The sequence below is a fragment of the Camponotus floridanus genome, unplaced genomic scaffold (genome assembly GCF_003227725.1).
Source record: "Camponotus floridanus strain SB8 unplaced genomic scaffold, Cflo_v7.5 scaffold1, whole genome shotgun sequence".
NCBI classification, from domain to species: Eukaryota; Metazoa; Arthropoda; class Insecta; order Hymenoptera; family Formicidae; genus Camponotus; species Camponotus floridanus.
In genome coordinates this window covers 667,740-677,468 of record NW_020229214.1, presented here as the reverse complement: position 1 = coordinate 677,468, position 9,729 = coordinate 667,740, and the positions used below count along the sequence as shown (strand labels likewise).

The window sequence follows — 9,729 nt, the reverse complement described above, 5'->3', positions numbered from 1 at the left end:
ATATAATTCACATCCTGTGTATCAAAATAATATAATTATATAATTTAGTATAAAAAATAGCAAGTTACTACATGGCTCGTCGTGTTTGCCGATAAAAAAGACAGAAAACTTGCAACCAGTTATACAAAGTGAATATTGCTTGCAATATTTCATTGCGTTTTATATGCAAACCATCTAGAATGAATCTTACAAGAAAGACGATGATTTCCACGATAATGACGCAGAGTTGCATCAACAACCAGGGTGTGTGTAGCACAGGATATTCCTGCTAAAACAAAACTATATATTTATAGAAGAAATATAGTTGTTTCCTTAATTCAAAATTCTTAAATTAACTTATTAATTATTATTTTTAATCCTTTATATTTACCGTGATAGCACCTAACATAATTAAAGTATAATGCTCAATTCCCAGTATCGACGTCATCAACTTCAAGTCTCTTTCGACAGTAAGAGGCACTGCAATTATTATTTAACATTTAATTAATTATTTGTAACAATCTGTAAATTTATTAAAATGTAAAATACATAGAATAGAATTATTACCTTCTTGATTATGTCTGTAATGTGACGATATTCTGGGAATCTTATAATTTATTGTTCGTATTATATCAAGAGCTGTGATTATCTGATGGAATTTTTAATTGTGTATTTAAATGTTACATTGTTTTCTATTTAACACAGGTAAATCATTAAATTATCATGATGAAAGTATTACGATGGACTAACGATCCCAATGAAGCCCAAAACAATCACATAGACTGAACTACCCATGACATAATAATCGCACAAAGAACAAGCTATTCGACCGATTCTCTGTAAAATAAAAGAAAATATATATTTTCTTTTCTTAAAGTTTTTAAAAATTATATAAATTTGTTAACTAAATTAATATGTTTAAAATAATATATATATTATATATATATATATATATATATATATCAAATTATTTAATTAATTATTATATAGTTTTATAAAAGCAAAAAAAAATATATATATATATATATATATATATATATATGTATTTCATTTTGTGTATATATTTATGTATATCATAATTAAATGCATTCAATTACAAAATGTCCATGGATTTTAATATTTCGTCGATCACGAAAAGCCATAATTCATTTCATATTCTAATTCCTTGTTTGATAAAATTGTATTCCTTTTTTAAATACACATTTTATTAGACAATACGATTAATGGATTTTTTCATTCCAAATAGAAAAATATTAAACAATTCGATTAGTGAATTTTTTCGTTATATTTGCAATATGTCTTTCGCAAATTTTCGAGGTTGCTTTTCCTTATCTTTCAATTTGTCACAATTTGACTAACGTCAATTGATTATCCATAATTTGTAAATCCATAATAAAAAAATCCATAAAACATCTGAAGTGTTGTTTTTAAGTCACATTAATCGAATTTATTTTTCCGTGTATCTAATCGATGTGAATTTTAATCTAAACCAAATTTTTATAAAACACATTTGATACAATTTATATAAAAATACAAAATTTTTAGATAATACATTTCTTTCATTAATAATACGATTAAGTGAATTCGGATGTATCGATATGTTAACAATAATTTACACATATATAATTAATGTTTTTATGTGTTAGTGGTAAAACCATTAATCATATATGTGTAAATTATTATTTTCCAATGACTTGTAAAGTGTGATTAATAAACATATGCTCTTCAGTATCGAGATATCTGAAATAATATTGTAATCAATAATATGAAGTGAGCGAATTTTACTGTTATCATTACAAAATAGTTGTATATATATTATATATACAACAGTATATATATTTTACTATATATATTTTAGAGATGTCAATTTGTACATATATACAATTGTAGTTTTTCGTTTGATTTTAATTACATTTATTAATTTATATTCTCATTATTCGGTTTCTTCCTTTATTTTATATTTTTTTGTGTCTGCAATCTTCTTTTTGTAAATTTATCAGTCACATATACTCAAAAAAGTATTATTTTTCTTCTATATACTTATATATTATTTATATTATAAAAATAATATGTATAATAATTAATATTTTATATGTATACATATATTAGTGTCAAAGTATTAAGTCTTTCGTTCTAAAAAATTTATTATCATCTATGAATCACAATGGATCACGTGTCAAGTTTTATTCGCAGCAATAAAGGTTATCCAGAAAAAATAAAAACTTGTGATGGTCGCCGAGCGAAAACGGTATTGCAATATTCAAATTAAATTTAGTATTATATACAACCTAAAATTATATAATAAGAATTTGTTTTCTTTTATATTATATTGTTTATATTCTACATTCTATTGTGTATATTCTACATTCAATAAAGATGAGAATATAATGCTAAAAATTAAAAATAAAATAAGTAATATATATATATGCAAAAAATTTATAAATTTCAAAATAAAATAAAATTTGATCTCTATTTACATACACACACACACACACACACACATAAAATATATTTCTATACATAAGAATATATTGTATTATTATATTATACTTATATTATACTTATTTATTAAAAATATATATTCATATTTTATCTTTATACATACAATTTTCATTCGATTCTTTTTCTTTTACAGGTGATCGAATCTAAAATTTCATTGAATATGGTTAAAAATCGCTCTAACAGTTCTCAAATGATTGGAAAGATTGATAAATCGTTGGAAAAGAAAACGTATTTCAACAATGAAATTTTAAAGATAATTAGAGGAATGTTATTAGCTTTGCCGATATTGTTCTTATGCTATTACGGACCAATGCAATACAGCATCTTGGAGAATGGACAGATCTTTCAAGGTTTTCCTCCGAGAAAAACAATCATGACATTTAGTTTGGGTTATTCTGTCTCGCATTCCATAATATATGCTATTGCAACTGGCATGCTCATCTATTCCGTTATCTTGGTAAATAATATTATTCTTGACATTTTATGTTTTATATTTTTTCTGTTTTTTTTATATTTTACACATTTATTTTACACATTAACATTTTGTATATGACTTTTATATATTTATTTTACTTTGATTATTACGCGTTTTAGAAACAGCCACAATTTAGTTTACCCCTCATGGGTCTCTTTATGGCCGAACTTGTCTGTGATTCCTGCGATGCGATTGAAATGATTTGGTATCTTTTTGGATATCTTCGATTACAAACTGCACTACTCTATGCTACAGGAATCCTTTTATTGATCGGTAAATTTCTTTTCTATTTTTCTTTTTTTTGTACAAAAATGTAGCACAACAAAGAGAGTATATATATATATATATATATATAATTATATATATATATATATATATATATATATATATAATTTTTATAACTCTGCTTTTATTATATTTAATTTATTCGTTTTGAATTGCTTTCGTATAGTAGAGAACGCTTGTGTATCGAATCATTTGTATTGTATTTAGTGATAGAAATATGGACATGGCTGGGTGTTCTGCAGCTCTATGAATATCGAAATTTTCAATCGTAATAGGTGACAGACATCATAACGATGTGAGCATGAAAATTTATATTACACATTTCGTATATATATTATACATATTTCTATTTATTTTTATTTATTTTATTATACATATTTTTCACAAACTTTGCATTTCTTAAAGAAATACTTATTTCTTCTTCAAATTATTTTATTTTTTAATTTCGTAAAATCTTATCGTGAAAATTTAAATATCGCAGTATTTTTTAATTTTTAGTTCTTAAATGCAAATTTTCAGATCAGATTACGTTAAATTCTTTTATGGCTTTACAAAGGCAAGATGTTTAAATTATATATTGTAAGTTTCTAAAAATTTTCAATCATATGGACGGTAGGACAATCGAAAACATTGACAGAGCATCGTGATTTTAAATTAAGTATTTGTACTTCAGGACATTTATCAATTCTGAAAAAATAAGAATTATGATAACAATATATGATGATATCATATATGATATATTTATATTATATTATTATATCACATATATTACTTTTTATATATTTTATTATTTGTATATTATTTTTTCTATTAAAACATTTATAGAAAACAAAAAGGAAAATAATTTTTAATTAAAAATACCTTGGACAAAATTTATGTAAGGCGTCCTTTAAATTATAAAGCGTTGTATTTTTCGATATTTCCTTTAATAAAAATCCTAAAAATGCTTGACATTGTACTTCTGTTGCTTGCAAATCGATGGTCGGGTCAATCGTAATTAATTTGCTGGACGTGTAATCTCGTTTTTCTCCCTTACTTCAATAAAATAAAATCATTTAGAATTATTAATTATTAATTATTAATTATTCATTCATCACACTTACGTCCATTGAAATTTATTCATTTTCGACAAGTTGCAATACGTGCTAGGCTGCATAGCAACTCCGGGCGAATTCCAAAGTAAATATGCTCTTGCTGCCATCAGCAATAATCCGTTGTTCAAATTGTTTGCAACGCTTAATAATTTTGACCTTATGATTGCAAAATGTAAGTAAAAATTATTATATATTAATTCTGATGAAAAAAAATATTTCTTTGTTATATATTAATTTATTACTTTGACAGTTGAATTTTTTATAAAAAAAGCTTTTGTTTTTTATTTATTTTTCGCTAACATTTTTCGAGAGATTTAACGTATCTATAAAAAGTAAGTCAAGCTAGAAAAAAATAATGTATTACAAAATATATAAATATATTAAATAATGCCATAAATCTCACAACAAATGACATAAATCTAAATAAACATAAAATAACTATTGTATAAATAGATAAGAGAAGTTAAGAAAAGTCACGAATACGTGACATCAATCGATAATCGTTGGCAGAACAAAGTAAACTATTCCACATATGTAACTATAACAGCTGTCAATGTGTTAAGCTATTTTTTGCACAGAATATAATTAAATATATATAATATATATATTAATAAATCATATATAATTATATAATAATATAAACATACAAAGAAAAATTCCTTATATATATAGATTACATGTACATATTAAGTATTACATTATATATTAATTAGGGTGTTATATAGTATAATATAATTACTTGCTGAAAAATTCGTCAATCGATAAATCGGCTATGCGAATATTAGTATTTTGAGTGGCTAGTGCTATTTTGAAATGAGCTTCCGGGATGTTTAACGCATCGGAAGTACGCATCAAATTAATCAAGTGTATCTGTATAAAAATATATATACTTTATTAAATTAATTCGCAAATAATATTTTTATTATAGCAAAAAAATTTAGCGTATATTATTTTGATTTCAAATGACGTGTATTTGCTATTTGAGAAATTAATAAGAATATAATCAATTAAATATTTCTTGTAAAAGACATGATATTTTCATAGACGTACAATTTCTATGTCTTTTTCATAAAAAAATGTTTGCTCTATATAAATTTATATCAAAATGTATATCAAATTTATATTAAATGTATATTAAAAATAACACTTTATTACAAACATAAATTAATTTTACTTATTTTTAAATCTAAATATATAAAATCTAAATATATAAAATTATAAAATGTTGACATACATTCAGATCAGGTTGCTCTCTCGCTGCAGCCTCGATATAGCAGAATTCTTTTTTGGACCAAACTTGCGTAGCTTCTTTCACGAAATAGACATTTAATTTACGCTCATCTTCGAAGATATTATATTCACTAAAATGTTGATAGATTATATCATTATCTTAAAACTTATATACTAGTCAATTCATAAAGAATATGAAACATTTTTGTTATCACGTATGCGATGTTTTCAGATGTAAATTATAAGTTTTTGTATTTTCGTGAAAGTATTGAAAAAATCCTCGATAAGATTACGTACCAGCAATTATCATCGCTAATTGCGGGGGAGCAAAATATTGCCGTGACGAAAGCAAAAAGGACTAAGCCGCTAATGATGAGACACGCTGTCATGAATGAGGAGAACAAGTCGTTCGGCCATCTTTTTAATTGATGTGCGGCACCCTTGAGCATCGGGGAATTGTATTGAGCACTCTGAATGGGACCTTCGCTGTACATATACGGCACATCAACAATCCTGACCTCGCTTTCGTCCAGGAAGAAAGGAATTCTGTCCTCGTCTAAGTTTGCGAAAACATATAAATTCTCTTCTAAGAGTTTTCTTTTATTACTTAAAAATAGAGATAGTCATATATTTCGCAAAGAAGCGAAAAATAACTTTTATAAAGAAGTTGCATATGCTCTTCAACGTGATACACAGATAATATATTTGCAATTGTAAGAAAGTTTCGCAAAATTGAGAATTTTGAAACTTTCGAATTTTGACACTTTCAGATACTTACACTTGGCTTTTGACATTCTACCAAACTTTATCACACTGTATTACTTCGGACTTTCGTCAATGTCGCTTCAAAATCCCAACTCGGCGATTTGCCGAGTCGACACTTCATAATAAAATCACGTGGACTTGTCGTAGCGATGTTGAGAAATCGGCGAGGCATCCAGATTGTGTAATTCAAGTGTCACACTTTTGCAAATTAAATGCGAATTTGCTCGAGAGGCGACACACATTCGTTTGTTAATTTTATTCTTTGAAACACAAAACTCGGCTGTTTTTTAATAAAATATTCGATAGCTCGCGACACAATGAATTATTGCATAAATATTTTTTTATTTGCGAGAGCCGTACTTTTATGTACGATAATGACATCGTAAAAAGTATAGAAAGACTCAAACGTGACTCGAACGTGGCAGCGAATTTTATGTCTGACATCATAATTCGAAATCCATCGAAGAACCGAGATATCGAACTCGAGATATCGAAACTTTCGAGGAGCAGTCTTCAAGTGACACCTAGGCGCATAATTTTAATATAGGAATAATTCAAAACATGTGTTAAAAATAATTGGAATTGGCGAATTAATTCGTTCAACAGTGATAATTATTTTCTTAAATAAATTTTTTTAAGATGATGTAACAAGTAAATATTATTCTTCAGTTTACATATGTATTTATGCCATGTCAAGACGTTTTGATATTTTAGGTTACCTCTGCTAAGGTTATAACAAGTACGTTACAACAAGATTAGAGGATTCAGAGGGCCTGAAGGAAAAAATAATGTCGGCCGCAAAGCCAGAATTAAAGAATTGGAAGGAATACAATCGCAAACGGAAGGAGCTTCGAAAGCAATGGAGGGAAGAGAAGCTGATGAAGAAGATGAAGAAGCAGGAACTCGAAAAGGAATCGAAGGACGAGTCCCAGGAGCACGTGGAAGGAACGAGGTGCGAACGGAAGGATATCTGCACTGTGAGCATCGCAGTACCGGGATCCATCCTTGATAACGCCCAATCCCCGGAGCTGCGAACATATCTGGCAGGACAGATCGCGCGCGCGGCTTGCATCTACAGGGTAGACGAGATCATAGTATTCGATGACAAGGGAGACGTTACGGAGAGTGAGAGAAAGAAGATTAGGAAGGACGATGCGCTGGGCGAAGCTAGGCTTGGATGCCTGCAGTTGGCCAGGATACTGCAGTACTTGGAATGCCCGCAATACCTGAGGAAGTATTTCTTTCCTATTCATAAGGATTTGCAATACGCTGGTGTATTGAATCCCTTAGACGCACCTCATCATCTCAGACAAATGGACGAGTCTCTGTATCGAGAAGGAATAGTCACCAACAAACCTATAAAAGTCGGCAAAGGATCTCAGGTAAATGTAGGACTCTTGAACGAGGTTCATGTAGATAAGGTACTGATGCCTGGTTTAAGGGTGACTGTGAAGATACCAATGGAGCAGCCAAATTCGAAGAAATTAAAAGGTATCATTGTGCCACCTAATGTACCCCGTGCAGAAGCTGGAATCTACTGGGGATATACTGTCAAGTTAGTCAAGCATTTGACAGAAGTGCTGACAAATTGTCAGTATAAAGGAGGATACGACTTGACAATTGGTACATCTGACAAGGGAACATTAATCGATGAAATAGAAGCGAAGAGTTTAGAATATCGCCACTGTCTCATAGTATTTGGAGGTGTTACTGGATTAGAAGCTGCTGTGGACGTGGATCCGAATTTAGACGTAGATGATCCATCCTTGTTATTTCATAAATATGTGAATACATGTCCTCAACAAGGATCACGGACAATTAGAACAGAAGAAGCTATTCTTTTGACTTTAGCTGAATTAAGGACTAAATTAGTGCCTAAAGAAATCACTTTCTAAAATCAATAATAATAACAAATAATAGGAATAAATAAGTACATCATATCTTTCTCTCTAAAATCATATTAAATCTTATCACATTAACTGTTTTTTCATCAAAAATATATACAGATTTTTGTACATATATACTTTTATAAAAATGTTAAATGTTTTCTCAAAAATGCTTTGTTTATTCATATTATTTTCAATTTCACTGCTATTTTGAGTGGTTGTGCTCCAAATAACAATTTACCGTATCTCTAAGAGTTGTAATTACTTTAGCTTGATCAGTGGAACCTATAACAGCTGTGCCAGATACAATCATATTAGCACCAGCCTGAAAAGATAATTCGAATCAATATATAATTAATTGAAAATTTAATTTCATACAAGCTAACTCTCTCTGGAATGTTTTCTTAATAATATTATTTATTTATTAAAATAATTTTTGATTACCTTTGCACAGGCTTCAATTGTACTTGGACCAACTCCCCCATCGACTTCAATGTCTAATCCAGGATAATTCTCTCTCAACCATGCAACTTTCTGCAACATTGGTTCCATAAATTTCTGCCCACCGAAGCCAGGTTCTACAGTCATTATTAAAATCAAATCGGCTAGATCCACATAATCTGTTATCACATTTACAGGTGTTCCTGGTTTAAGTGCCACACCAACCTATTTCAAAATTAACTTGCAATCCATTAATATTCCACTTAAAGTATATAAATTTTTAGATAGTATTACCTTCATTCCTGCTTCCTTTACTTTTCTACAGATCAAAGGTACATCTTTTATTGGCTCGACATGGAATGTATATTGATCTACATTAGCATCAGCCATGGGCTCGATCCACTGTAATTATTCATTTACTTTTCTCTAATTCTTATCTCATGTGTATCTCAAAATTTATACTTATAAGCATTTGTTTGTGTAATTTTTGAAAAAAAATATTTGTGCTAAAGTAAAATGGAATCTCACATACCTGTTCTGGATTAGATACCATCATGTGTGTCTCGAAGAAGGCATCCTTTATTTTACTACGAAGACACTTTACAATCGGATGACCGAACGAAAGATTGGGAACAAAGTGACCGTCCATCACATCCAAATGCAAATAATCCGCGCCATTGTCAAGTAACTTTTGCGATTCTTTGTAAAGTTGTGCCAAGTCAGCGTTTAAAATCGACGGGCCGATTTTTGCGCTCAAATGTTTCGCCATACTTCACTTTTTTTAAAATGAACAAATATTAAGAAATTACTTGCACAGTTATAATATGTATGTCCAGTGTGATTTCGCACTGATTATGAGATAAATTAGAATGTATGGAAATATGTTTGTGATATAACTCGCGGCGAATGATAACCTAACTTAACCTGCAACGTTAACGTAATTGCCAGAGATCAGCTGATCGCATCTAACACCAGTTAGATTTTCTGATTTTTGCCTAACATGTGGAATTCATCTGCAGGGACGAGTTAGGGAGACTGTACGAGATGCGAAATTTTAAACACCATTGTAAAA

At 28.9% G+C, this 9,729-nt stretch overlaps 5 protein-coding genes across 6 annotated transcripts; 2 read left to right on the top strand and 3 right to left on the bottom strand.

The window, feature by feature from the left end:
• Window positions 1–49: 49 nt before the first annotated feature.
• Window positions 50–1,121, bottom strand: LOC112637549. Its single transcript, XM_025407554.1, has 4 exons — window positions 1,077–1,121; window positions 730–816; window positions 371–469; window positions 50–265 (listed from the first exon to the last, which is right to left on the bottom strand). The coding sequence occupies exons 1-4, from the start codon at window positions 1,119–1,121 to the stop codon at window positions 68–70; spliced, it is 429 nt and encodes a 142-aa protein (XP_025263339.1). The 3' UTR covers window positions 50–67.
• Window positions 1,122–2,143: 1,022 nt separating this feature from the next.
• On the top strand, window positions 2,144–3,522 carry LOC112637837. Its single transcript, XM_025408428.1, has 4 exons — window positions 2,144–2,227; window positions 2,615–2,938; window positions 3,076–3,229; window positions 3,449–3,522. Exons 1-4 carry the CDS (start codon window positions 2,144–2,146, stop codon window positions 3,511–3,513), a joined length of 627 nt encoding a protein of 208 aa, XP_025264213.1. The 3' UTR covers window positions 3,514–3,522.
• A 267-nt stretch (window positions 3,523–3,789) lies between these two features.
• On the bottom strand, window positions 3,790–6,693 carry LOC112637742. The gene is made up of 7 exons (XM_025408048.1): window positions 6,344–6,693; window positions 5,863–6,121; window positions 5,570–5,696; window positions 5,075–5,205; window positions 4,345–4,491; window positions 4,103–4,276; window positions 3,790–3,928 (listed from the first exon to the last, which is right to left on the bottom strand). The coding sequence occupies exons 1-7, from the start codon at window positions 6,357–6,359 to the stop codon at window positions 3,829–3,831; spliced, it is 954 nt and encodes a 317-aa protein (XP_025263833.1). The 5' UTR covers window positions 6,360–6,693; the 3' UTR covers window positions 3,790–3,828.
• A 168-nt stretch (window positions 6,694–6,861) lies between these two features.
• Window positions 6,862–8,286, top strand: LOC105250373 (putative methyltransferase C9orf114 homolog). Of its 2 annotated transcripts, none has more exons than XM_011256416.3 (2): window positions 6,862–6,981; window positions 7,045–8,286. In XM_011256416.3, the coding sequence occupies exon 2, from the start codon at window positions 7,119–7,121 to the stop codon at window positions 8,223–8,225; it is 1,107 nt and encodes a 368-aa protein (XP_011254718.1). In that variant the 5' UTR covers window positions 6,862–6,981; window positions 7,045–7,118; the 3' UTR covers window positions 8,226–8,286. The 2 variants fall into 2 exon arrangements, with proteins under 2 accessions (XP_011254718.1, XP_011254719.1); XM_011256417.3 differs by having other exon boundaries at window positions 6,868–6,974.
• A 61-nt stretch (window positions 8,287–8,347) lies between these two features.
• On the bottom strand, window positions 8,348–9,678 carry LOC105250372 (ribulose-phosphate 3-epimerase). The gene is made up of 4 exons (XM_011256415.3): window positions 9,190–9,678; window positions 8,952–9,059; window positions 8,661–8,882; window positions 8,348–8,541 (listed from the first exon to the last, which is right to left on the bottom strand). The coding sequence occupies exons 1-4, from the start codon at window positions 9,424–9,426 to the stop codon at window positions 8,422–8,424; spliced, it is 687 nt and encodes a 228-aa protein (XP_011254717.1). The 5' UTR covers window positions 9,427–9,678; the 3' UTR covers window positions 8,348–8,421.
• Window positions 9,679–9,729: the final 51 nt, after the last annotated feature.

Coding starts and splice junctions, on each gene's coding strand:
- LOC112637549 (XM_025407554.1), bottom strand. CDS start 1,121: ATGGCTTTTCGTGATCGACGAAATATTAAAATCCATGGACATTTT. Junction 470..729: donor TTTTGGGCTTCATTGGGATC/GTTAGTCCATCG, acceptor AAATGTTAAATA/ATAATTGCAGTGCCTCTTAC. Junction 266..370: donor TTATGTTAGGTGCTATCACG/GTAAATATAAAG, acceptor TTGTTTTAGCAG/GAATATCCTGTGCTACACAC.
- LOC112637837 (XM_025408428.1), top strand. CDS start 2,144: ATGGATCACGTGTCAAGTTTTATTCGCAGCAATAAAGGTTATCCAGAA. Junction 2,228..2,614: donor ATGGTCGCCGAGCGAAAACG/GTATTGCAATAT, acceptor TTTCTTTTACAG/GTGATCGAATCTAAAATTTC. Junction 3,230..3,448: donor AGGAATCCTTTTATTGATCG/GTAAATTTCTTT, acceptor TATTGTATTTAG/TGATAGAAATATGGACATGG.
- LOC112637742 (XM_025408048.1), bottom strand. Junction 5,206..5,569: donor GAGAGCAACCTGATCTGAAT/GTATGTCAACAT, acceptor ATTTTTATACAG/ATACACTTGATTAATTTGAT. Junction 3,929..4,102: donor TTACATAAATTTTGTCCAAG/GTATTTTTAATT, acceptor TTATTTTTTCAG/AATTGATAAATGTCCTGAAG.
- LOC105250373 (XM_011256416.3), top strand. CDS start 7,119: ATGTCGGCCGCAAAGCCAGAATTAAAGAATTGGAAGGAATACAATCGC.
- LOC105250372 (XM_011256415.3), bottom strand. CDS start 9,426: ATGGCGAAACATTTGAGCGCAAAAATCGGCCCGTCGATTTTAAACGCT. Junction 9,060..9,189: donor TGGTATCTAATCCAGAACAG/GTATGTGAGATT, acceptor GAATAATTACAG/TGGATCGAGCCCATGGCTGA. Junction 8,542..8,660: donor CAATTGAAGCCTGTGCAAAG/GTAATCAAAAAT, acceptor TTATCTTTTCAG/GCTGGTGCTAATATGATTGT.